We start from the raw sequence: 27654 nt of genomic DNA, 5'->3' as shown, positions 1-27654 counted from the left end.
CCGGGAGAGTACTTGTACAGAGAAAAAGCATGTTGCTTCAGCAGAGACTCCTCTTTGCCTACCCTGCTTGGTGCTTTGTGAAAATGCCTTTTGTCAGCTTCCTACAGCTCTGGGCCTCAGTGAGTCACAGCCAATAATCCCCTTTGTCATAAAGCAGCAGGGTAGCAGGAAGGCTAATTCCTCCCCATTCCTTTCTTTCTTATATACACATTTCACGCACTGAGCATTAATAGCATTTTGCCACCACTAGACCTACTAGTATCCACCCTGCTACAGGAATAAATTGGGAGTTCAGGATTTGCAGGTACACATGACTATATATAAAACAGATAGACAACAAGCTCCTACTGTACAGCACAGCGAACTATATTCAATACCTTGTAATAGCCTATAATGAAAGGAATATAAAAAAGGATATTCATATTATATATATACATATATATATATATATATATATATACATGTATAACTGAATTACTATGCTATACACCAGCAATTAACACAGTACTGCAAGTTGGCTACACTTCAATTAAAAAACTAAATAAATAAAATAAAATAATCGCCCTGTATAACGTTCAACAAGCCTCAGCCTTATTAAGTTCTTCCAGTATTCAATCTATACTCTTCATGCTGCTGCATAAGCTTATTTCCTTATACTCCCCTCAATAGATATCACTCATTCATTCATTCAACAAGTATCTACTGCATGCTTACTCTGTGCCAGGCATCGTGCTATGTGCCAAGGATACAGATCTCTGACCTCACGAGGCTTATAGCTCAGTGAGGAGATAAGGATTAAACAAGTCATTGTATAAAAAGATTTCATGGCAACTGTCATAAGTATACAACAGAAGAGACCACCTACAAGGTGCCCAAAATGAATGATTAATCAGAACTGATTGACTTAGGTGGATCAGTGAAGGGTGCCCAAGCAGGCTTTCATTCAAGCTGAAATCTGAAGGATGGAATAGGAGGGAAAGGAGAGGGTGCATCCTAGAGATGGAAGAGCCTGCACAGGGGAGCTGGGGCTGGAGGGGCCAGGGATGTAAATGAACAGAAGGAAGAACAGAGTGTGAGGGGAGAGAGGCAGAGAGGAGGGAGAGAGAGAGCAAGAGCAAGACCTGCCAAGGTCTCATAGGTCATCTTAAATATTGTGGACTGAGTCCTAAGAAAGTGATGGATGACAACAACATGGCTAGGTTTTTATTGAGAAGCATCACTTAGTACTATGAGGACAATGAGTTGAAGAAGGCAAAAGTGGAAGCAGGGAGACCAGTTCAAAGCTATTTGGTAGACCAGGCAAGAAATGAGAACAGTGGATTAGGATGAGTCAGTGGACGTGGAAATAATTTTTAAAAAAATTAAGATCCACCTGGGTGGTACAATGTACAGTACGTACAGGCAGAACTGGGTGAGAGGGAGGCACAAAGGATAACTTGATGGTTTTGGCCTTGAGTGATACTGGGGACTTAGACAGATGATGGTGCCTTTTGCAGAAACAGAAAATGCTCAAGGGAAAGGAGCTAGTTGGAATTATTGGGGGACGGGAGTCCATGAGTTCAGTGGATGTGTAAACATGTTCAGTCTGAGCTATCTGTGAGATATTCAAGCGGAGAGTTTCAGTAGCCAGTTGGATATAGGAGGTACCACATCACTGATGAAAATCACTCTAAATTACAGCAGAGTCACTCTATTTTCTTCTAATTTTTTTCTAGAAAAGGGGTACGTTCTAGAACTGTATGCCACTAGCCACATGGGGGCTACTTAGATTCAAACTAAAGTTAAATAAATTTTAAAATTAGTTGCTCCTTGATGCTAGCCACATTTCAAGCGCTCAGTGTGGCTAGTGACTACTTGTAGTGGACAACACAGTGGACATTTCCATTACTGCAGGAAGTCTGATCGGACAGCCCTGCCTAGAACATCAGAGGGCTTCCTATTTACAACACTCAGTTCTGACTAGTCTTTCAGTGACTGTTCAATGGCCATTCTATTAATTTCAAGAAATAGAATCCTACTGTGCTTTGTGGCCCAGGCAAAGCTTTGAGGTTGAAGGTGAAGAAGATACGAGAATGATATCACTTATATGTGGAATCTTAAAAAAAAAAAGAGAGAGAAACAAACTTATTTGCAAAACAGAAATAGACTCTCATACAGATAACAAACTTGTGGTTACCGAAGGGGAGGAAGGTGGGAGGGGATAAACTGGGAGTTAAGAGATTTGCAGATACTAATTCATCTATACAGAATAGATAAACAACAAGTTCATGCTGTATAGCACAGGGAACTATATTCAATAATCTTGTAGTAACTTATGGTGAAAAAGAATATGAAAATGAACACATGTATGTCCATGTATGACCGAAGCAGTGTGTGGTACACCAGAAATGGACACAACATTGTAAACTGACTAGACTTCAATTAAAACACACATATATATATATACACACACACATACACACAAAAAAAAAGATGATGAGAAAAGAAGGAATGATTATCCTTGTTATTCAGATATCTTTCCATCATAAAAATCCATCATAAGAAAAAAACAGATGAAGGATGAATGCCATGGGGAGAGTACATAAGGGGCACAGGGAGTGAACTCACATTAAAAAATTACTATCAGATTAACTGGGGAGACTAAAATCAGATGAAATTAAGTGCCAAAGAGGCATTAAGTCTTTATTTGGATTTTGATGAAAAGAATGGTAAATTTATAGCCAATAGTTCATAATAACTATAGATGGTATAAGTATAATCTTTAAAATCTGTGAATAACTATCTTGTACAGCTGAGACTTGTACAATATTGCACATCAACTATATCTCAATTTAAAAAATGGGAAATGGATTCATGAAAAGAGAAGGAAAGAGGTAACCCATGTGGGAAAATAGTTTATTCAGAAGGCTGTGTACCTTTGGAATGTTAGCCACGTTTTTCTGAAGGAAAACGAAGTCCGTGCTGAACTAAGAAACAGTAAGGGAGGAAGAGTCCTTAGTTGGACCAGTGGAAGAAGAACTCAAGAACCAACCCAGTGGGGGAGCAGTACTTGTGCACTGACTTCCTCTGGCTAACTCAGAGACTCAGCTAACCACCGGGGAAATAAACAGTAATGGGGTCCTGACCTTATACTCAAGGAGCCCCTGGTCTCCACAACCATAACCAATCACCAGGCTGTCAGGATAAAAGACGGGTGATAAAAATAGGTTTTATGAAATATGTTCTTGCTCAATAAATATGTAAACACTGTGTATGCAATTAACAAGACATCTATCTTGCCAAAAAGAAAAAAAAATGCATGTTCAAAAATTCCTACACATCGAGGTGCTTGAATTGTGGATGGAAGCTCAAATGAGGTGAACACATGAGGATCCTGTGATGGGGCACGGCAGACACTCAAGGGCTTCATCCGGGAGCACGTCTTCTCACTGTCTTCCCTCATTTTTAACCAAAATTAATAAGCCATTGCTTACTTCGCACAGTTTGGGTTGCTCCTCGAATGTTTTAGATTCTTTAGATTTCCTAGTAATGTAAGCCATGGTTCAAAGTCTACAGAGCTCTGTTATGATAAAGTTCAAGGTTCATGTTAGACCCGTCATGACAGAACGCAGAAATGTGATACAGGGCTTCAGCCTGGGCTGAAAAGAGCCCTCTGGCTTTTGTAGATGATGCCTGGGTTTCTGATGTGGGGAAAGACTACTCAGATTTGAGGGTGAAGTGGGTAACCTTTATAACACCTTTCATGGTTTTTTTTCCTCTATGTTACAAAGCCATGACTTTCACTGAAATTCCACCTTCTACTAGAATTCACTGACATTTCTCTCCTGCTGATTGCTGGGTAGGAGTACTGAATAAAATATTTATCTTAAACATACATGAACATATTTTAATTCCTTCAGGAGTATTATTTCTGCTTTGGGCTTTATATCAGTTTTTATTGAAATAACTGTCCACTTGTACTATGGCTGTCTTTATAGAAAAAAACACTCAAATGTATTCTATTTTGGTGATGTTGGCTTTTTCAAATTATATTTGCTTTAGCTGAATATACTGGGGGAATTTACCCACATTAATCATTCCCCAGAAAATTTCTTGTGTTTTATTGCCTGTCGTGAACACCGAGGCCAGCCTATTTCTCTTTAGGCACTTTTTTCAGAGTTGTCAGAATATTGCTGCATATTTAGAACTGATGATTTTCTAAAGATTCTAATATATCATATGCCACATTTACAAAAGAAAACATCTGTTCATAGTTTCAAAATCCCTGAAAATATGTGCTTAATTTTCCAAATCATTCTCCTATAGAGCTGGAATGTCTTAAACTGACTGACTTTTACACTATAACAGGACCTATCAAAATAGCGAAGATTAAAAATACCAGCACCACTCAGTATCGACAAGGGTATTCTCATGCACTGTTGATAGGAACGTAACTTGGCATGTTTGTCTACAAGGCAGTTAATAGTTAAGCAGTATGCATGGCAAACCTTAAAAGAGAGGAAAAACCTTTAACTTAGTCATTTTACATACAAGGATTCACCCTGGCTATGATATTCGTCCCAACGAAATTTGTAACTGAAAAAAAATTGTAATGATATGATTGTTCAGAATAGGAGACTGATTAAGTAAATCTCGCATATCCACAGAATGGAATTCCATGTAGCCATTAAAAGGGGTTGTTAGAAATGGATTTGGTGACACTGAAAGGTGGTCCTGACACAACAGTGTCTCTATTATAAGAGTATCTGTCTTAAATGTTATATATACGTGTGTGTGTATGTGTGTGTGTGTGTGTATAAAACATTTAGAAGAATGGGTATAAACAATGGTTTCTCTGGAGGAGACTTTTTTCTTTTACTCTAGTCTGAATTTTCTAATTCTTATATAATAAATATGTATTACTTTTATAGTTAAAACATTTATTTATTTTTTTAAAGTGGCTACAGAAGCCTCTTTTTTAGCTGCCCTACCTCTGGACACATGGGCTTTGAGTCAATCTAGCAGGAACAGCCTGTGATAGGGACAATCTGGTGGCGGCCTTCCCTCCCAAACCCAGCCCACCAAGCTGGGCTGTCCCTGACCACCCGAGCAAGGGCCCTGCTCACCAAGCTGTTCTGGACGCGCGGTGTCTGCACGAGCCTCTGGACTCCATTCTCCACGGTGACTCCCAGCCAGTTGAGGGCTGCCCAGCACCAGAGGTAGTCATTCCCACCGTGCCAGAAACTCACAAACGCAAATGTCATTGCGGTGGAAAACAGTGTCCCCAGCAGACCGTGCTGGGACCCGCCCATGGGAATGTACACATACCTAGAGAAAGAAGAGGCTGTTAGGAGCCATGCAGACGGCTGGCCCTGCAGTGCCACCTGCTCCGGGACTTGATTCTCCTGTCACTCATTGCTATTCACCGTGTGCAGACCCTTCCCTACTTCCAGGAGGCTACAGAGCTTCCCCTGAATCCTCCATCACCCAAGGAATTGGCAAATCCATAAGCCTCAGCTCTGAGAGGCTTTTGGTTAAGTGAACACACAGGCTTAAGAGCTCTCATTCCTAGAGCAAAACAGCACTTATTAGAGGCAGGGTGAGGAGTCGTGAGTTCAAAGTTTCTAAAATGGATGTGCCCAACCCTGGACGCCCAATCACAGAATGGCAATCAGGCTTCCGGTTACATGGGGACAGCCATCTTCAAGGCAGGTTATGTATTTTACAATTCAAACTATTAAGTTTACGGTCAACCCAGTATTTTAGCACAATTGCTGAATTCAGGCCTCTAAATGGCAAGAGCTGGGGGCAGAAGGCGGGTGCCAGGGCCAGTTCCTCCAGCTTTCCAGGCGAGTTGCCCAGAAGCAGTAGTGAATTTGCAAGTGAAGAGAAGAGCTGTGTGCTCATAGGGCAGCCAAGCTGTCACCCAAAAGGCACTGCCATCCCTTAGGTATGTTCTCTTCTGCTGAGACAGCTGCCTGACTCCACAGAGGCAGAACCACGTTCTTCAGTACTTTCCTGCTGGAGGTTGGACAAAACTCACATCTATGCACTTAAAAAAGCCCACAGACCTCTGTCTATTGCTAGTCCGGGATTCTTTGTCCAACTTTCTTCCAGGAAACAAAAGGAAATCATCATTTCCTGAATCCACAGTGTGTCCCAGGCACAGCACTAGAAGCTTTACACGTATTACTTGGCTGGACTCTTTGAAACAACACATGGTTTACACCTGCCGTTCTAGCATGCCACCCCATCGACAAGTTGTCCTGTTTATACATTAACATTTTATAGGAAATGTTATTTTGCGAATGATTTTTGAATAGGACAATTTTATAGGAAAGCCAAAAACTAGAAAAAATAAAAAGCACTCAGTCAATAAACATTTCTAAAGATTATGCGGCTGTGAGTATTTTTAAATGCCCTCCTTCACTCTCAGATGTGCTCCAGTTTAGACTGTAAATTATATGATCAGCTTGGAGAGCCCCCCTTTCTGGGTGAGAAAACAGAGGCTGAGAAGTGGACTTGACCAAGGCGCACAGCTGGGAAGGGCAAGAGCCTAGATGCCAACCTGCAACCCTGACATCAAAGTGAACGTTTTCCATCACACCTCTGGGTTTATTTTGAATGCCCTCCCTACCTTCCACCCCACACTGAAACAGATCAGAGGACAGGCGACAATGTAGGCATTTCAGAAACAAATAACGCAAGGGAAATACTTTCTTATGTGCAAAAAAGATAAAAAACCGAGACCATCTTGACATTCAAGTGAGGAACTACGTATCGAGCACTCAGTGCAGATTAAGGGATCCTCCATCTGCTGGAGAGCATTTATTTAGGCCTCCAGGACACTCCTGGCATTACGAGAAACACAGAGGACAGGTATAGCTAGTTGTGAAACAGTAGCAAACAAGTCCTATCGTTAAGCTACGTGACATAGTACAAAGTAGATCAGGAGGGTTTAAGGGTGTGGAGGAGAACGGGGTGAGTGGAGACGGGTGCGGGGTGGGAGGCTTAACAGCAAAGGTCCCCACCTTGGCAAGGCCTAGAGGATGACTTTTACAGGCACTGGGGTGAGGGCTGGGCAATGAGGCAGAAAAGCCGACTGCCCCAGCGCAGGGGTTTTACTTGGCGTTCTGCTGCCCCCTGGAGGCTGCTTGGTTATTGGTGTAGAACACTCAGCAGAGGCAAAAACTGGACAATTCTCTGCAGCCTCCTACTTGCACGAGTCATCGCTGCCCCATCATGGCGCTCCACGACGCTCCGTGTACTTCAGTTTATACAGTCAGTTTTGTGTGTAACAAGATCGCATATGAAAAAAAAAAAAGGTGCTCAAACCATTTTCAAGAGAATAAGAAATGACTACTGTTTACAGAAACTGCAATCATTTTATAAAACAAGTGAATTCCAATCCTAATTCTCTTCTCATTCAACAGAAGTGTGTTTCGTGTTGAGATTTTTTTTTTATCGTCATTCACCGTGTTAAAGTGAGCTGCACCATGTATGTCAGAAAACCCAGTATGGAATAAAAACTCTCACTGTCCACATCAATGGTCCTTCATACTGGATTCATCTCCAAAAAGAAAATGTTTTCAAGCTGGTGACGAGGAAGCCTCTAGCCCCGTAATTACATTCATGACTATTTTAGGCATCTCTTGGCATTACGGTTTTGTTGCTTTGCCTTCAAAAATGACGGCCAACAGAAATCTGAGAATTCCTTTTATTCCAGAAACTCATCTATGGCAGGTCTTCAAGGACATGAGCTGCTTGTTTCAAACCAGAAGAAGGTATGGTCTCCAGACTGGAAAACAAAAATCCCTTCATGGCTCTTAATTTCTAGAAGGCAGTGGGTACAGAAAGAAGGAGAGTGAACATTTTCTCTTTACAAATTCTCCCAGTCATGTGTCAATTCAGTGATTAATAAAAACAGAAAAGTGTCTCTGTCTTAGAAAAGCAGTACTATGACCCCGCTTCCTGAGATCGCTGCTCAGAGAGATTGATTTCCCAGTGGAAGGAAGCAGTCAGCACCACCTTCTCAGGAAAGCAAAAATAAGAAGATTTCTTCCTGTTGGTGACTGAGTGAGCTTGCGTCTGCAGGAAGCCTGCCCCAGCCAGGCTGGCTTCATGTGGTCACTGCTTGCAGAGAATGTTGCTTGAGGTAGTTACCATCCATCTGAGCCACCTTCCTAATTTAAAACCATCTCACAGAATCGATGCAACATAGCAAACCTCCAACTCGGGAGAAGAAACCTATAGAAAAGGTAGCTGTTTCTGACAACATCTACCCTCTGCTGAATATCCGAGTGCCAGGTGCTATATGTATACTGTTTCTAATCTTTAAGACAACTTTGCAAAGAAATAATGAGCGGGCCTATTTTACACAGGACAGGTGAAATCCAAATCTAGAATGTTCTGGTTCGAGAACCCCCAGGCCTGTGTTCTATTAAGCCATTTACTGTAATGGGAGCACTACTTGGTGATATGTTCCTCTTATCTAACTAAATCTTCAAAACAGTCTCCACAGAAACATCCAGCAGTATTTCATTAACTGAAGGATTATCCTCTGTAGGAAAGGACTCTAGCTAGGGGGAAAGATGTTCATTATTTACAAAGGAGTTTGGGCCAACGCGCTCTGTGCCAAAAGGCCAGAGTTGTAAGTTCAATTTCTAAACCGACTAAAGAGCTTCCTTCTGTCCCATGAGCAGAGATGACACCTGCTGTCTTGTCCAGGCGGGTCCTGCAGATGTCTGACTGCGTAAGAAGTTGGGCCTAAGAGGCTTACGGTTGGGGACTGTTGCTGAAGAAAATATCTGTTTCCCTCAAACCCACTGTGAAAAAATCACTCAAGAATGTGTCCGACAGTTGGGACAGAAATGGTGAGAATCCATGTGATAAAGACATTACTCTTTTAATCACAGTGCTCTTTTTTTCCGGGACCTACCCAATACCTTCCTGGCTTGCCACGTTATTTTCAAACCCTTTGTCATGAACTCATCCCAGACCTCAATGAGGTAAGAGGATGAAGTGCCTGAGATACTGAATCAGTTTTTACTGTCCTGTGGATAGAGTCGAGGTATGCTTGCAGGTTCCCAGTCTTAAAGTACCTATTGCTTGGCAGGGACGGGGCAGGCAGTGGCCGACATCCTATTCCAGCTCTGCCTAATCTTTCTACCCCATCTCCCACTAGTTCTCTTGAAAAATCCTGAAATCCTGAATAAACAGGGCTTTCACACTTTCATACCTTTGGCCATCCCATTTCCACATCCTCCATCCTCTCTCATTTCCCAACTCCTATCCAGTCAATAAAATCCAGTGGATTTCCCACCTCCTCCAGGAAGCCTCTTAAACATTCCCACTCTCTAGTTAACCCAGAGAACTTACTGTTTGTATCACTGAACTGAACAGTTATTCATCAAAAGATGTCTTTTCCATTATGATTGTCATTTCAAATAAATCGTAAAAATTCTTTCAGGCAGTTCTAGATATGTGATACGTCTGTGTGTATGTATGTGTGTGCACACGTGCACATACGTTATTACACAGTTACTAGTCAACAGTATTTATATCCCTAACATAATTTTCATTTACGTTTCATAGTCTCCAGTAGCTTTTAAATTTGTTGCCACTGTCACAGACCCGTTATGAGCAATTAGGAACCAAGGAAGGATTATAAGGACCTGCCCCTGTTATTCGGAGAGACTTCAGAAGACACCTATTTCCCAAAGAATACAGATACCAGAGCACCGTGAAGTCTCTCCATATTCTGTAATTCTCCTTCCCCTATTCAAGTCAAAAGCATGTAGCTCCAAAGCTCTAGATCTGTCTCAACCTCAAGAGATTTCAAAAATGGTAAGTACCAGCCTTTTAAAGACTAGAGCTTTCAGTAGCTGGAAAGGGCAAGACTTCTGGCTGCATTTCATCAGTGGTAAGGTGACCTCCTCACCTTTCCTTCACCTGGGCTCTGAGATGAGTTCCTGCTTAGAGGATTTTGCAGAGGTGGCCATGTTCTCCTAAACCCAGCTCTCCTATAACCCAACCCTGCTCTGGTTTTGGCCTTGACCCATATTTTAGTTTTCTTTCTTACAGCCCAGTGATAACCCACCAGTCAAATCCTTATCCTCTAGCCAATGGACAAAGGCCTGGTGTTTACTTCTCATAAAGGAAGCTATATAACTACTTATTAAAAGTTTTCAAAGGAAGATGCACTAAGAAAATAAAATTTACTTTTAATATCTTTCTGCCAAGTACAGACCATAATGGAATTTTAATAAGTAAAAACCAGCAGTTGGTTAATGGGCAACTGCAGGCTAGGCGAAGTTCACTTTCCAAGTGAGACAGGAGGGAAGGGGGCAGGGCACAACCATTAATCGAATGACATAGCCATTGAGGATACGACATAAACTGGTTAGAACCAAATAGGCCCAAGATGGCAGAAGATTCACCCTTCGATACACCTTGAGCCCCATGAGAGGCCCACTGTAATATATTAGCATGCTAAATGACACACTCCCAGGCACCACAACAGTTCTCAGGCCGACCATAAAAGGTAAAAAAGTGAGTGGGAGACCAGTTCCTGGAAATCCCTGCCCCTTCCCCAAACACTTGGAATACTCCTCCCACCTGTTAGCATGTGATATTACCCAGCCCATAAAAACTAACCACCCCCACACCTTGGGCCGCGCTCCCTTCTGAGATGGCATGCTGTCTGTGGAACGTTGATCTCTCTAAATGAACTCACTTTCTCTTTACTGTGGTTCACTCTTGAATTCTTTCCTGAGCGAGACAAGAACCTATTCTCCGGTAACAAAAGCCGAGGGCATGTTTGAGCTGGGCTCATTCTCAGTTCCTTTACTGAGAGCTGTTGGCTGTAAGTTTAACATACAATTCTGCAAGATTACCTATTAAAAGTGCTATGTCCTATTGGGCAACAGAACATTGTGGAATTCACAAAATAGATATTAAACTCTAGCTATTTTAGTCCACATTTAAACTTCTAGGCTCATGTAATTAGATGCCAACAATTTTTTAAAAAATTAATCCTTTCATTCAACAAAGCCAGTAGCTCAATGGATAAAGTACTGTGCTGATGAACCCAAGCCTATAACTTCCATTCTAGAGAAAGATTCAACTCTGCCTTCCCAGACCAAAACCCAAACTCTAACTCCCCTAAAGCTCTACCTTCTTCACTACAGAAGCAGCTGAAAGATCATGAATGGCTCTGCCCAGCTCTCCTCACCACTAGAACATGCCCAAGTACCAACAGCAGCAGAGCGTAGGACAAGGAGGGCAGTGCTTGGGAGCCCGAGATGTGGCCTTGGTCCTGTGTGGCCACTTACCAACCTCTGTAACTTTGACCTTGTCAATTAAGCCTGCTCAGCTTAGGTACATACACTGAGCATATACCGGGAGGGCTAAAACCTTCTTTGGGTATAAGTTGTAGTAAAAATCGGATGATACAGTACATGTGTAAGGAATCTGAAGATTTTAAACACCCCATCTAAACAGAAGGAAGGATGCATACTAACAAAGGGCCAGTAGCAGCATGCTGGCATTCGGGGGGGGGGGAACAAAAAAAAACAGGTGTCTTTATCATCATGATCAGCATCCCTATATCTCTTAGAAGCATTTGAAGATGCCCATTAGCCTTCAATATGCCGCCATCAGAATCAGGTCTCTTAGCGCTAAGGGCTAAGGGGTTGAAGCTATAAGGGAGGAAAAATGTTTTCTTCTACGTTCTTTGGATGGTCTAACAATAAAAAATGACCAGGCAGATTAATAGAGAAAAACAAATTTAATTACATACATACAGAAGTCTACAAAGACAGTGAGACTCAAGGGCAACTGAGGCCTATATGCACTCCCGAGCCAAGGAATGGGATGGGGCCTGGGGCTTCAAAGTGCAGGAGGGGATTTCACAGGATAATAAGAGCAGATGTCTGGCTATTAGAATTCTGCCCTGCCATGCAGATAGCTCTTTCAGATGAATAAATTCTCTCTGGTACTAGCTCCTTTTCCTGCACAGACCCCCAGTCTAAATTCTTTCAGATGGTTAAGTTAGAGGAGAAAGTTTTGTCTGCTAGATCTTGACCACCTTCAGTGCAAAGTAATCCACGTGCCACAGTGGCATCCTCTGGGGTGGCTCATTCCACTCCACTTCAAAGCTGTGGATTCAACACCCATGTGGACCTGTTGATTAAGCTTGACCCAGAGGGCAGCCAGCTGTCCTCCAAACACCCGACACACTTGAGGGGTCTGAAGGGGCCATGTGGGTCAGGGCAAGGCAGCCTCTACCACAACTTGACCCATTATCCACATTTTACCTTCAAACCACCGTAGCCCTTCCACTCAGGTCTCCTCTTATCTACATAGTACAGGAGTCATCGAAGTCCTTTCCTTATAATGGGGGACTGCTGGCTGGGCAGGGCCAGGAAGTGCTTATATGGGGTTTACTCATTTAACCCATGTAAAGCAGCCTAATCATGTTCTAGAACGTTCTAGAAGGCTTTGGTGATGCAGGAGTCTTTGCAGTCTTACACTCGTCACAGAGACTGAAAAAGCAAACCACTCTGTAAGATGCTATACCTCAGACCAAGCTTCCGGTCACACATGAGGGACAGGAAGGTGGGGGGTGGGGTGAGCAGAGAGAGAGGCACGTGCTATCTCCCCCCAACCCAGGGCTGCTAACCCTCTTCTGCTCGGCAGCACACTGAAGCCTCCGCAATCCCCAGGGTTCCCGGGCCCACATCTACTCTGGGTTATAAATAAACACCATATAAAACAGATTCTTTGGAGATTTGAGCAGAGGAGACAGAGCGGGAGACGACTCCTTAGCGTTGTGGAGCTGCATCTCAGCGCTAATAAAAAGGTCCTCAAAGCCTCGGTTTAATAACCACCAAGATTTCCTGGCTGCCTGCCTGCCTTCCCACCTTCCTCCCAAGAGGATGCTGAAAGCATCTATAAGCTGCCCTAGGCCAGACCAAAAGGGGGAGGGTATAAAAAGCCAGACAAAAAAGGGGGCAAACCCAGCTGTTTGTAGGACGTAGGTTAGCGTGATTTCACCTCACAGTCAGAAGGAGAGGGTTGAGGGGAGAGATTCCCATCCTTCCCTGCTTCTAACACACTTCCTAACCTTTGCTTCAGCAGCAGCACCTAAACCCAGGGTCAAAATCACCACCGTCCTGGGCACACACCACCTCTTACAAGCAATCATACAGTTTCTCCTGTATGCTCCCTCTGATCTCTGCCTCTCACCCGCATCCTATTCAGCGCCACCCCTGCTGGTCCTAATCTTCTCACTCATTTATCATGGCTCTTAGGAAAATGTTCACTGTAAAATGAATGTGTACAACTCCAAAATGACCGTGCTGGTACAACGTCTTCGGGGTCTCTAGAAGAACATGCTCTGGAAGACACGTGCAATAAGGACACGCCTGCCTGAAAGCCGAAGCATCTCACCCTCCACCGGGGCTTGTGGTGCAATGACCTGGAGACAGCCCTGTGAGACGGGGCCCCCCAGAAGCAGTCCCGGGAGCTGACAGGAGTCTGCTCTACACTCCCATGTGACACAGTACTTCATGTCATAAAGCCCAGTAGGTTGGTCATTCAGGCAAAACCAAAAACAAACAGCTGAGGAAAAGGAGAGGCAAATTCTTTATCTTCAGGAAACATCCAGTCTGACAATGGTAGTCCTTACCCTCAGGGGTCCTGTCCTGCCTGCGGTGGATTTTTGTTGCATTATGTCCTAAATTAAAACACTAATGAACTCACCTACAAAACAGAAACAGACATAGTAAACAATCTTATGGTTACCAGGGGAAAGAGGGTGGGAAGGGAAAATTTGGGAGTTTGAGACCTGCAAATGTTAGCCACTATATATAAAAACAGATTTTAAAAATTTTCTTCTGTATAGCACAGGGAGCTATATTCAATATCTTGTAATAACCTCTAATGAAAAAGAATATGAAAACGAATATATGTATGTATGTGCATGACTGGGACACTGCGCTGTACACCAGAAATTGACACATTGTAACTGACTGTACTTCAATTAAAAAAAAAGAAAAAACAGCCTGGCTTTTTTTAAAGTCATCCGCCAACTGGCTCTCTCCTATGCCACCAACTCCATCTAATGAATCTCCAAAACAGATTCTCCACTCCAACAAACGAACTTCATTTCTTGCATGAGTCTGGGCCTTACAATCACGCCAGCCCATCCCCCAGTCATGCAGGACCCCGGGATGTCCTTTCTATCTTTCCATCTTTCAAAATGGGTTCAGCAGTCATTTCAAGGAACATTTCCCCCGCTGATCCCACTGAAGGCTGGTGGCCCGCTGATTCCTCATCTCTGCAGAATTCATGTGTCCAGTCTCGGCCTTGTTGATGTGCTTATCGCTAGCAATTCTGAGCTACCTCCTCAGGCCTGAGGGTACGTAGGCCTTGCCCCACCTCACAGTCAAGACAAAGAGGAGAGAACTGTAACATTTCTCTTTTTATTTCCCCCAGAGTACAACTTATACTCTGAGATCAGGGATGTTTAATAAACGCTGATGGATTGCTGTCTTTTCCCATTCTTTTCTTCATCCTCCTCATTTCTCTGCCTCATTCACTCACTCCCTTCCTCTTTTCTGTGACTGTCACTCTCTGTAAACAAAAGATGATTCTCCAGCCAGAAAGTGTGACCTCGTGAATAAATGCCATTGTTCACATCTGCCGCCGCCACATTCTTCTCTAAAGTGTTGTAGGGTTTGGAGGGTAATATTTACAAAGTCAGACTAAATCACAGATGCCAACAGGAGTGCCCCAAAGCAAGGAGACAGCTGTCAGGGACCGACAGGTGGGTACACGTACCAACTCCAACTTCCTCAGGAAGCTGCCAGAATGATCCAAAAGAAAAGGGAGATTTAAGCCAGAAATAGAAAGAAAAATACCATATGAGATCACTCTTATGTGGAATCTAAAAAAAAAAAAAAAAAAAGAATATAAATACAAAACAGAAACAGACTCATAGATATAGAATACAAACCTGTGGTTGCCAAGGGGGCAGGGGGGTGGGAAGGGACAGACTGGAATTTCAAAATTTGTAGATACTGGCAGGCATATGCAGAACAGATAAACAAGATTATACTGTACAGCACAGGGAAATATATACAAGATCTTGCGGTAGCTCACAATGAAAAAAATGTGACAATGAATATATGTATGTTCACATATAACTGAAAAATTGTGCTCTACACTGGAATTTGACACAACATTGTAAAATGACTATAACTCAATAAAAAATTTAAAAAAATAAAAATAAATAGATTAGAATAAAAAAAGAAAAGAAAAGGGAGACTTAACCAAAAAGCTGAACTACAGTGCTAAATGTTTTTAAAATTAAAGCACCCAAATTGGGAGGTTTAAGATTTGTGATGTTTTTATTTACGTTTTGTTTTTGTTTTTGTTTTTTAGATTCCACATATGAGTGATCTTTTTATGATATTTTTCTTTCTGTTTCTGGCTTACTTCACTTAGAATGATATTCTCCAGGAACATCCACGTTGCTGCAAATGGCATTATGTTGTCATTTTTATGGCTGAATAGTATTCCATTGTAATAAATATACCACATCTTCTTTATCCAATCATCTGTTGATGGAGATTTAGGCTGTTTCCATGTCTTGGCTATTGTAAATACTGCTGCTATGAACACTGGGGTGCAGGTGTCTTTTGTTGGCTATTGTAAATACTGCTGCTATGAACATTGGGGTGCAGGTGTCTTTTTGAAGTAGGGTTCCTTCTGGATATATGCCCAGGAGTGGGATTACCTAAAATTTGTGATGTTAACTTTAAAAGCCTCAAGTAAAACCATGAATATGAACCTCAGTATTAGATTCGTGTGAGTGGAGGGTGTTCATCAGGCCAAGGGGAATGTGGCTTTGACCCTCGGCTGGATCTCCTGGCTTCACTTTTCTGACAAAATCTCTTCCTCTGCCATGAATGTCACTTACAAGTCCATTGTATATTTTGGCCACAGGAGAAGTAGTGAGGAGCCAGGATCATTGCTGGATATGAACGAATGAACACACACACACACACACACACACACACACACAGTGTCTTAGACACAGTGCAAGGTGGATGGGTAAGCCAGGGTCACAGATTTCAGTGATGGTCTCTTTTCCAGGATTTGGTTTACAACCAGTAAAAGTTTAAAGGCTACGAGACAACTAGGGGGTGATGTCTACATAGTTTAGAACATTTGGGACATAAGCATGAATGTTCCTTTTTAATATATACGTATTTTTTCTTCTTAATGGAGGTGCCAGGGATTGAACCCAAGACCTTGTGCATGCTAAGCATGTGCTCTACCACTGAGCTATACCCCTTCCCCTCCCCAGTGTGAATGTTCTTGAAGAGTCAAGATCGATCACATCGGTGTGCTGTTTTGCTACTAGTCTCAGCTAAAACAGAAAGATCTGTCTTCTCTTATGGATCTTCAGGGCAAGGAGTTCCTACAATGGCAGCTCATGCTCCTGAGTTCCACTTCCCCCGCTTCTGCTGCCACGAAGCTCACTTATGAATTAACGTAAAATGTCCAAGGGTAGGGTTATCTGAAGGAAGCCTGCCATGAATCTTGATTCAAGGTGACAAATCCTCTCCTAATAGCAAATTTCCACCCTCCTCCCTGCTTTGTCAATTCAGACATAGGTATTCTGGACTTTCTTAAAGAGTAACAGCCACTGGTAACAAAAGTGTTCAGCTGAGGTGGCCACAGATGGGATGCAATACCTAGAAAGGGAAGATTATGGGAGAAAGTAGGTATCACACAGGCACCTTTGAAACACTGCCATTCAAGACTGTTTTCAGGAGGAAGAAAAATAAAGGTCTCAGGCACCGAAGTGATTTTCAAAATAATCATCAAAGAGAGATGGTTGCTGGTGGTAACAAGGAGGCTGCTCCCTCTCCAGACTGAAATCAGCACTCTGACAAATCAGCTTTGACAGAACTGTTTCAACTGCCTCTCATTTATCATCATTATGAGCCACAATCCCTACCAGACATGATACCTTTTAAGGCTGGGCATGGAAGGGAAAACTGATCACACTGGGTTGGGACATGAATGACAATAAATCTGCAGCAGCGTCCAACAAAACCATGCCAGTGCAACATTTACAGAAACAAAGCAAGAGCAGCATCCCGTGCCCGGGAAACAATGCCCCGGTAAGCATTTTCCCTTTAAAGCAGTCAGAGCCACCCGGAAGATGCTGCTTACTCGAAAGATGCCACAGTAATGGAATGAACCCTTGAGTGCACATTTAGAGGTTAATATTTTAAGAGCTGGCATTTTACAGAGACAGTCTGAGGATGACATTCAACGTGTGTCACAGAAGGCAGAGTCTTCAGTAGATTAAAAATGCCACTTCTCGTGCAATAAAATCCTAAGAAATCCAAAGAGTTCAGCCGTGGAACTGGTTATTAACATGGTAATCCACGTTGGCAAATGGACACTCCCCAAGGGCTGGAGGAAGACGTAAACCACAGGAATGGGGTTTTGCTCCCCAGGCTCCCCCTCAAGCAGGGTCAAGAAGAACAAAGATTTCTGGGCTGGAGCGTACTACACAGCTGCAGAATCTGCAGGTTCTCCCCCTCACCTCCCGCCCTCTCAGGGAGCCCCTGGTCATGTGCCCAGCACCACTCTGGAAGGGAGCTCACATCAGGGTCTCTGCTGAGCCCCGCAGGGCTGCACAGCTCTTTGGAGGACCCTAGTCCAAAGTCCCCTGGGGAATAAGACACTCAAGGCATCACACTTTGAGTAGGGCACGGACTCTGCAAAGGAACTGCCACCCTTTAAGGATACCAGTTCCCAGAAACAAAGCACATGGATCTCTAACGGTGACTCGGAGCTGCACCTGTATAACCTGACATCACTTAGCTGTACAGTGTCTGCCCACAAGAATCAAACCACGTGACTCTCTGCTCCCAAATCATGCATGTGTGTATCTGTTTCTGAAAGGAATGTGCCTAAAAAAATATGCTGAGTTCCTACGATGGTGTAAGCACTGCAACAGACATGAGAAAATAAAAATATGAATAGAATTGTCCTGCTGCCGGGGGTGGACAGTCTAGATGTAGAGTTGGACATCCATGCACCCAGGGTACATGCCAGGCTCTGTCTCCACCTCCACAACCCGGAACCACTGTGACCCAGGCAGGACCACAGAGTGTCCATCTAGGAGATACATTTATAATCCACGTCCAGCTCATCTAATAGGATCAAATATGATGATCAAATAAGGCAAAAAGGATGGAAAGAGCTGAAATTTAATGCAAAACAAGTGATTATTATACTAATAGTATATGGATAATAATATATTAGGGTTATTATTATCTATAATAATCAAGGAAGGAATTTCCACTGAATTAAATATTTTTCTTAATAAGGAAGAGAGAGAAAACACTGACTGCTCGCTGGAAGCCAGGCACTGTGCTAAACATGTTATAGGTGTTATTCAATGTTCAAACTACCCTGGGAATCCATGCCCCCGCCCCCATCTACAGATGAGAGAAATAAAGCTCAGAGAGGTTATTTACATCCCCCATCAAAGAGCTGGCAGGCTTGTTCTATGCTGCACCGGAGAGCAGGACCCTGGACCAACCGGTGAGAAGCACAGGGAAGCCTGTTCTCTTCAACCTGATCTAAAAGGAGAAAAAGCAACCCAGCTGACGGTGGAGCGGGGAAGGAGGTTTGGGTCTGCTTCCAAAGTGCATGCTCTTTTCACCAGGCCGAGTGGTTTCCCAGGATAATTATGGACATCAGTCATATAAGCATGTATAAATAACCTATATGCTTAGCAGTAAAAAGACAGTTAATATTTAAATAATCTCATATTTCTTGGCTTTTAAAACTATCTATTGAGTCCCTAGTAGTGTCGATCATCATGTTCAGTGCTTTATACGGTATTTCATTTGATTTAGGTGGTACTTTAGCATTTTTTAGTAGCTCAGAATCATTTTTGTGAAACTAAATTATCCTTGTAGCAGCAAGGCAAGACAGTTCTAAATAACAGAGTGTCCAAGTCACTATGAGATGACAAAAATTCCAATGCATTTCCACTCAAATAAATCTGGTAGCAAATTATAATATCTCAAAGTCTAGAGGTCAAGAACAATGTCCTATGGTTGGACAAAGGACTGTAGAGATGGGAGGGAGCTGAGAGGCACCTTGTATCCAGATCCCTGGTACTACACGCACGACCAGAAATCATCCAGCCTCCATCTCAACACTCTCAGTGACCAAGGATTCTCGGCTTTTTGAAACAATCTTCTCTAACTTTTTAAGACCACTTAGATTGGAGAGAATGTGCTTCTGTGTAATTTTCACTGTTGATCCTGGTTCTCCTCTCTGAAGCAACACGGAACCAGGGTACCACATCTTCACTGGCAGCCTCCTGTCAAACAACTGATGAAGATTCTCCTCTCTCTCCAAAGGCTTGGCTTTGGATGCAACATTCCTTAGTTTCTTCATCCATTCTTTCACACCTGGTTCCACATCTCCTATTACAGTTCCCTTTTTCTCAGTATTTCCTCATTTATCTGTGTTTCTCTGGGATGGTGATACCCCAAGTAGACTACACGTTTATGGAATGCCATAAATAGTGACAAACAGTCTAGGAATATCACCTCCTCTTGATAACCATATATTCATATCATCAACAAATATTTTCTAAGTATCTACTACGTGCCAGGTACTATGCTTAGCAGTGGAGACATTCAGGAATATACCACGGAAGATGGACCTCACAGAGTTTACATCCAACCCATTATAATGATGAAGCCTCCTGTAACAATTATTCCAAGGCAGTCTTATCTCATAGCAAAGTTTGCACCTACCATGTTTCTGAGAAAGTCAGGACCATCTTATCAGAGTGCCCTCACCTTCTCTCCTAACCACATAGACTTTTATCTCTGTGGGCTCCTATCTACTCATTCATTTATGTTTCCGAAGTGGAAGAGACGTCCTTTCCATGACTAAGGCTAACTCTGCTCTCTGGCTCTACCCCCTTCTGCCTCTTGAGGGACTCTGCTCCATCAGTGACCTCCCTCTCACCCTGTATCCTTATCCAGCTTAACTGAACTGGTTCTCTCCTGAGCACAAAGGCATATTCCAGTCCTCCCTAGTTTATAAACACCTCTCTTTTTACCCCACAACTTCTACCTCTTCAGCTTAATCCCAGCTACTTATCTTCACATTCAAGTATTTCCCGATCCTTTAAAGAGCAGTCTCCACCCGGTCTCTAAGTCTTCCCCTCCCAATCACTCCTCAACCTGCTGCAATCTGACTTCTGTTCCTCCCCATCCCATCTGAACAACTTTTCTCAAGGTCATTAATGGCCTCCAGATTGCCAAAGCCAATAGACACATTTACATCTTTCCCTTACTTATCTTGTCTTTTACATTTGGCATTGCCAATTCTTTCCATTTTCCTCTTTTGGTGATTTCTGCTCTATGTTTTACCATTATACCACTATTTACCCTCATTATAGAAAACTTAGTTACATAAAAAATCCAGAAAAAACCACCAATAACCTTTTCGTGCATGTCCTCCCCTGACATCTTTCTATAAATACACATATGTACCACTTTGGGAAACTGCTCTGCTCACCAGCCTATCATGAGCATCATTCTGTCTCTCCACCTTCCTTATTCACACTCTTTCCTCCCTTGGCTCCAGTAAAACCACCCTCTTTGTTTCCCTTTTACCTCCAGAGCCATCATTCCTCAGTCTCCATGACAGGCTTCTCATACTCTGCCTACTTACTAAAAATCTCAGCAACTTCTCAGGGCTCCCTCCCTGGACCTCTATGTGCTCACGCTGGGGAATGGCACTGGCACATTGACAAAGCTGTCACTGGAGCATGGGTTCATCTGTCACATTAGCCAGCTAGTCAGCCACACACAGAACAGGCAAACAGAAGTGCCGATCTACAGAAGGTGTTCAAGGAATATCTGCTACACTCATTGGAAGGCAAGAGGAAGGGGAAGGAGAGCTCTGGTGAGGGGTATGCTGGGGAAATGACTTGGCACAGGTGAAGACTGATCTGCGGGCAAGGAAAGGAAGGATTGAAGAAAAACGAAAGGGAAGCACCAAAACCAAACCCTCTCCTTCACACCTTTGCTGAGAACTGGATCTGCATGTAGTAGCTGAAACTGCACTACTGAGTGGGCCAGAAGCTCCCACCTGCCCCCTTGGGCCATCAGCCTCCAGGAATCACTGTGCACAGGTACCCTTGGGAGGCGACCCTGAAGAAGTTCTCTCTGCAGAGTTGAAAAACCCTCCCCACCAGGTTTCTTCCCACCCACCTCATCAACTGCCTTCCACTCCCACCCCAACTTCACCTCCCAACTCCTTCCCAGATTAACATCACTCAACTGCCACACCCAAATGACCACCCCTGACCTCCAACACAATCATTTTTGCTATTCGATTTGTAAAACTATACAAGTCTTCAGTGGCTTCATCTTCTTTACTGTCAAAGGGTTGAGACTAAGTCTGTTCCTTGATTCTGCATCCCCAAATGCCCAGTACACTTCCTTACTCCCTCTAGGGGCCTGCCACAGGCAGATTTCACCTGACCCAGGGCCATTCAAACAAGGAAAGGCTTAAAGTACAGTGCTTGAGAGCATAACTCCTCCGCTGGGTTCTAATCCCACCTTCACTTACTAATTGTCAGGCTCTGCGCCTCAGGGTCCTGACTGGTAGAGTGGAGGTAATAAAACCCACCTCACAGAGAAGTCATAAAGATTAACTGGGACACTGAAGAGCTTAGAACAGTGCCAGGCATACAGCAAGCACCCAATAGATGTCGGATGTCAACTGTGACGAGGGAAACACACCAGAGAAGAAGCCAAGTGGAAAGAAAGCCTGGGAACCGGCCCCTCTCTTCAAAGCATGACTTGCTCACATCAGTAGTAACTTCAGAATTCCTCATCCGCCCCCACCTCTTCACCCTCGGTGATGGGATTAAAAAGAACTTCTACAAAGCGCTGTTTTCTTGATGAGTGTTACGTCCCTTAATAAATTGGATAAGTGGGAGTCCCAAATGTCAACAATTCAGATTAGAAAAATATATTTTCCCAAGTGCCCACTCTAATTAGTGTTTATATGACTTGTACGACTAATATATTTTATACTAAAGGGTGTTCTAGAAATAGCAATAAATTCCCAATCTCCTACGTGTTCAATAGCTACCTTAAATTAAACTGGCTTATTGCATGATATTTGGGGAATTATAATCCTGTACTTAAGGCTTCATTAGTCCTTGCAATGCCAGTGCTCTGTAGCGGTGGACATAATATGATGACGTTTACGTCACATTCCCTTAATCTCTGTCATAGTCATTCATTCATTCAGTACCTACTCTGGGCACCCCCTATGAACCAGGCACTGGGCTGAGTGCTGGGGACACACACACTTCAATGATGCCTCCATGAGAATTTCATGGCACCAGCTAAGTTCCTGTTTCGTCATCTCTAAGTGAACCCACATTAAGGAGTTACTAAATGGCTTTTCAGTTTCAGGCATTGTGCTGGGCACAATGAGGAATACAAAAATGCTAGGGACACAATCCTCACCTCCATAGAATTTATAATCTGGGCGAAAGACAAAACCAACGTTGAGAAAGATAGCAGGGTAAGGCAGTGTGAATAGTTCTGAAAGAGGAACAGAATTAACCTTCATCCAGTACCTTCTATGGGTCGGCCACTTGGCTGGGCATTTGCCACATTTAAACATACGAGGTGAGTTAAAAATTCTCCCTTTTCCAGGTGAGAAAAACTATTCCGTGAGTTTAGACTTGGACTCGGATCCCTGTCCGAAACTGGCATCCTGTCATCATACTATGCCAACGCTTAGCGTCAACTCTTCACTTAAACTTTTTTATATTTATTTACCCAAAATTTATGCAAAGTGAGGTAAAGAATGGTTAAGTGCCTTGCTCATAGTTTAAAAATACAGATTTATTCTTAAGAGTTCTTAGTCTTTTAATCCTATAAATTGTTTAAAGATATTTGGGGGGGTGAGTTGGGGAAAGTTTTATTTTTTATTTTATTTTATTTATTATTTTTAATGGAGGTAGTGGGGACTGAACCCAGGACCTCATGCATGCTAAGCACACACTTTACCACTGAGCTATGTCCTCCCCTCAATCTTATAAATTCTTTATGATTAAACCAAGAGCCCTTCTCTCTGCCCAAAAAACAGCCTGTGATCACCTGGAGGCCATAATAAAAGTCAAGAGCATAAGCCAGGAAAAAATTACCTGTTCCTACAGGGCTCACCCCAAACCTCAGCTAGGGACTGGATATGGCAAAGGGTTCTGTATTTAAACCCGGAAAGCAGATGGCCACTGTCACCATATCTCTCAGTTCTTTCTTTGAGAAAAGGTACATCAAAGTACCTTCTAGAGAACCAGGACTTCAGGAATCATTAACTTCTGCAATGGACTGATTTGTCTCTTTCCCAAAGTCATATGTTGGCTCCTAACCCCTAGTGGGATGATATTAGGAAGTGGGGTAATTAGGCCATGAGGGTGGAGCCCTTGTGAATGGGATTAGTGCCCTCTTAAAAGGAAATGCAGAGAGCTCTCTGACCCCTTCCACCATGTGAGGACACAATGAAAAGCTAACAGTCTGCAACTGGAAGATCCCTCACCAGAACCTAACCATGCTGGATTTCCAGCCTCCAGAACTGTGAAAAATAAGCTTCTGTCACTTATAATCCACCCAGTCTACGATACTCTGTTGCAGGAGCCCACATGGACTAAAGCAGCTTCCTCTGTCTCCATGGTCAGTGGAGCTCAGGGTTTGGCATTGCTTAATCTGAAGAGCATTCAAAGTCAAAAAGAAAACAGAAAAAGTGGACTCATCATGCTGTCCTCTGCTCATGTGGTCTGATGACATCACTGCTGACCTCTTCCCACTGGCTCCTTCTAGCCTGTAGTTAAGTGCTCTGCACCACAAACACATCTCAGAGTAATCCAATTTGGGGAAAAACCAACCAAGTACGAGAGAGGCAAGAGAGATGCGTTCCCATTTTAAAAACTCTCCAAAAAGCTTGACTCTGAGGAAGTCAGGTACACTCTCATCCTGTTATTTTACTTTGTTCACAATTCTAAAAGAGAGTAAGCACAAACTAAACTTAATCTTCAACAACTGAATACAAATTTGAAGGGGTGGGGGCAGTGCCTGGTCTTTAGAAAGATGCCAGAGAGAAACTGGGTATCACAAAAAAAATACCTTCATCTTCCTGGGTAGCACAGTGACTAGACAACATTGATGTAAGTCACAGCAGAGCTGCCAGCAGAGCATCACAGCCAACTTAAACCCTGGCCGAGCACAGGCAGACCAGACCTGGAGCTCTCTGACCTGCAGCCTCCGGACCCTCGGTGGGCAGACCTGGCCATTTTTGCGGATGGCAGCATCGTGTAGAGCAAAGATGTGGATTTAGGAGCCAGACAGGCCTGGGTCCAAATCCCAGCTCCACTACTAAAGCAACAGCATAACTCTGCAAAGTGAGCTAAAATCTATGCATTACAGGTGCTGAATAATAGACGCTGAATGGAACTAAAAGTTAGACCTATTATGAAACCCTGCTTCACATTAACCTTTTCTGACAAACCTCTCCTCTAGCATTTAGAATCCACTCCACTGATTCAACACATACTTACAGAGAGCCCAATATAGGCCAGGCAGACAGAGATTAAATTGTTTATTTAAAATTGTGAACAGAAGAGACGAAGTCCCCGCTCTCATAAAGGGTTCTAGTAGAGAAGACTTAAAATAAACAAGTAAACAAATGAATAGGTGACACGCTTTGATTCATAATAATTTTGATTATACTTTTACTAACAGTAATTAATTAACAGTACTTTCTGTGAAAAAATAGAGCAAGATAAGGGGCTAGAGTCTGACGACACAATTTAGAATCTTACTAGAGATGACAGCACGTCATTCACTGCTCTTTCCTCCACATTAATCCATGTCCTGAACTAAGGAGGTAAACTTCTTGGGCCTACAAATCACTCCTGCAAGTCTTTATCCCCTGTGACATCTATTAGCGTGTCAAGTACACCGCAAATGCTCCGCAAACTCCTATCACTTGACTAAAAATGAACTGGCTGAAGAGGATTTCACCAAGTTAGATGTTATCCAACTCCATGAGCTACTGCTTGACACCATTATGAAACAACCAGAAACTTTACAAAGTTCCCTCACTTCTTCCAGACAAGGAAGTATCTTACATACTCTTCATCCTTGTAACTAATCTGATGCCAAGACAGGAGTTAGCCTTCTGTTTCAACTTCTTTGTGTACCTTTCCCGAGGATGCCCTCATCAAACCACATACCAACCATCTGACCCCAACCTATGGATGCCTGGCCCTGAGAACGTCTTCCCTCAAGAGCTGTTCTGGAGCTATGAAGAGCAGAGATTGTGCATCCATGCAGAAAGGAAAGTATTTTCTTTCCTCACTTTGCCAAAACTTTAAGCCCCTTCAGTCAGGAATACCATAAAACTGACCCGAAAGCAGCAAGGGGAAGAAAAAAGTTATCGAATCCATTTCCTAATGCTGGAAAGCTTTTTTTTTTCCGTCCCTATCCCTTCACCCGAGCAATTCTCCCACTAGAATCACTAAACACTACAAACCACTCAAGCCAACAAAATCAGGTATATAGGACCCAAAGGCAAGTCTTGGCAGATGGCAAGTGTCTGACCTTCGACCTTTGGGACAAATATATTCTTTGTCTCCAAGAAAAGTAACAGGAGAAAGAAACACAGGATTAGCCAGGTAGGAGACGTCAGCTTGCGGCGCTCCATAAAACAAAGTCGCCGGTCTTCATCTAAAGCTTCTGCTACCCTGATCCCTTCTGTAATATTAAGGACCACCTAAGATTTGTGCTTTGTGAAGCACATTTCATGTTTATTTAGCTCCCATCCAACCACCATTTTTTGGATACTTTCCAGTAGAAGGCCCAATGCTAGGTGCTATAGGATATTCAAACCTGAGTAAGAAGAAAGCCTCTGCCACTTGCAACATGGTATTACCCCCAAACACAAAGTGGAATCAACCACTGTCATCGCCCAAGCTGATAAAAGATCCTTAGGGATTCAGGTCCATGTAAAGTGTAGTCATTTGCCCAAGACACAGCTGAAGGCCAAGCAGGAAGACTGCTCGTCTGGCCCTCTGGGACATGTGTCTGAACACTCATAGTGTCATCCAGCCTGCTCTACCTACGTTCTCCTGTTCACCTGGATAATCAGCCAGCACCTTGCCCACTTCTTGCCTGACAGCAGCCAGCCAATAACTGGCCCTGGGTTACCTACATTACCTACTACCCAGGCAGGAGACATTTATTCAGAGATGTGACTTGGGTTACAATCTTAACACTGGGAAGATTTTAACTTTCCAACACTCTGAACCAGGGATAGTGGAGTTGGAAAGGTAGGGAGGGGAGGTTGGCTCATCCGGGATTAACCTGTCATCCAAGGAAACGTTGACATTGGGGGGGTGGGTATTGATTGTAATGAATCAGTGCTTGACACGTAATAAAGACCTTCCCTTCCATATTATTTATCTAGCAATTTGTCAAGTGTCAGTTAATAACAAAACACATTTCACTCCTTAAATGAACTGTATACTCAAAGTTGGTCCCACAAACATAGTCTATCTTCCTGAGGTCCTTTTCTCATCCATGAGGCTGTGGTCCCACTAGACCTTCTCCAGGGGGGTAAGGACTGACTGCGGGTGACAACCAGCATAGCCTGTAGAAAGCCTCACATGGACTTGAGTCCCTCCAGCCACAATGCTGCACCCTCCTTCATGTAAAAGGATGAAATACCCATCTGGTCCTGCAGGGGGTCATGGGCTTTGAGGCTGTTTATCCAGTGATATTGAATTTTAATGAGTCTCATATACTTACCCTCTCAGAACAAACTATACCCATTTGTGAGTGAGTGGCCAGGTTAGGGGTAAAATCTGTGGTCAAAAAATTGTTATTCTTGGGCAAATCATTTGAAGTTAAAGTCCATGGTCTTGGTCTCAACAGTACCAGTCTCCAACTCAGAAGAGCTTATCAACAACACCTGCCAAACTGCAATCAACCAAACGTGGCACGAAAGCAGAGGTGCCGGACCACTTCTAGACCTGCTGGAGGGTCCATGTGTGCATCCGTGGAAGGAAAGGATTTTCGGGGGCAGGGGGGAGGGTAGGAAGATGACGACAGGAAGGCAGCACTATGTGTTGGCAAGACGGCATGGAGGCAGCCCCCGGCGCCCCAGTGAGCAGCAGTGAGAAGCACGATACAGGATGGGTATGCAGGCTTTTCTATGTATTCAAGCCCTGAGCAATGTCTGGGGCTGACTGCTGACCGTGACCAGACCATGCAGTGACAAGCAAAAGGGACACAGCACCGCCCTGATAGAACAGCCATTTTAGCAAGGACGGAGTCAAGTTAAAGAAGGTTTTGGGTTCTTTTACTTCTTTGTTTTAAGAAAACCAGGGGATAGATGCCGCTTCAGAGGAAACTCTCTCCGAAGGCTAGGTGACATGAGGCAGTGGGACTGAGAACTGCGGCCTCTGCCCCCCACCTAACCACCCCCCACCCTTCCTGAGGATCAGGGACTAGCTGAGAACAGACATGG

General features: G+C 43.4%; 1 protein-coding gene across 16 annotated transcripts in view; it reads right to left on the bottom strand.

Annotated features, from left to right (window-relative positions):
* The window catches only part of HHAT (hedgehog acyltransferase), a 282686-nt gene that overhangs the window by 69788 nt on the left and 185244 nt on the right, over nt 1-27654 (bottom strand). For 9 of the 16 annotated variants that reach the window (XR_004314459.1, XM_032466401.1, XM_032466403.1 and 6 more), the window contains one exon: nt 5106-5307. The exons of 3 other annotated variants lie outside the window; for them this stretch is intronic. Coding sequence is in view for 12 of the 13 variants with exons in the window: in XM_032466401.1 (XP_032322292.1) it covers nt 5106-5307 (202 nt within the window). In the remaining variant the exon portion in view is untranslated. The remainder of the gene's footprint in view (nt 1-5105; nt 5308-27654) is intronic. 4 more of the 16 variants (XM_032466408.1, XM_032466410.1, XM_032466411.1 and 1 more) reach the window with 1 other exon arrangement.

This window comes from Camelus ferus, chromosome 23, assembly GCF_009834535.1.
Source record: "Camelus ferus isolate YT-003-E chromosome 23, BCGSAC_Cfer_1.0, whole genome shotgun sequence".
NCBI lineage: Eukaryota > Metazoa > Chordata > Mammalia > Artiodactyla > Camelidae > Camelus > Camelus ferus.
Note: the sequence above shows the minus strand (reverse complement) of the source record. Positions and strands in the feature narration are given on the sequence as shown.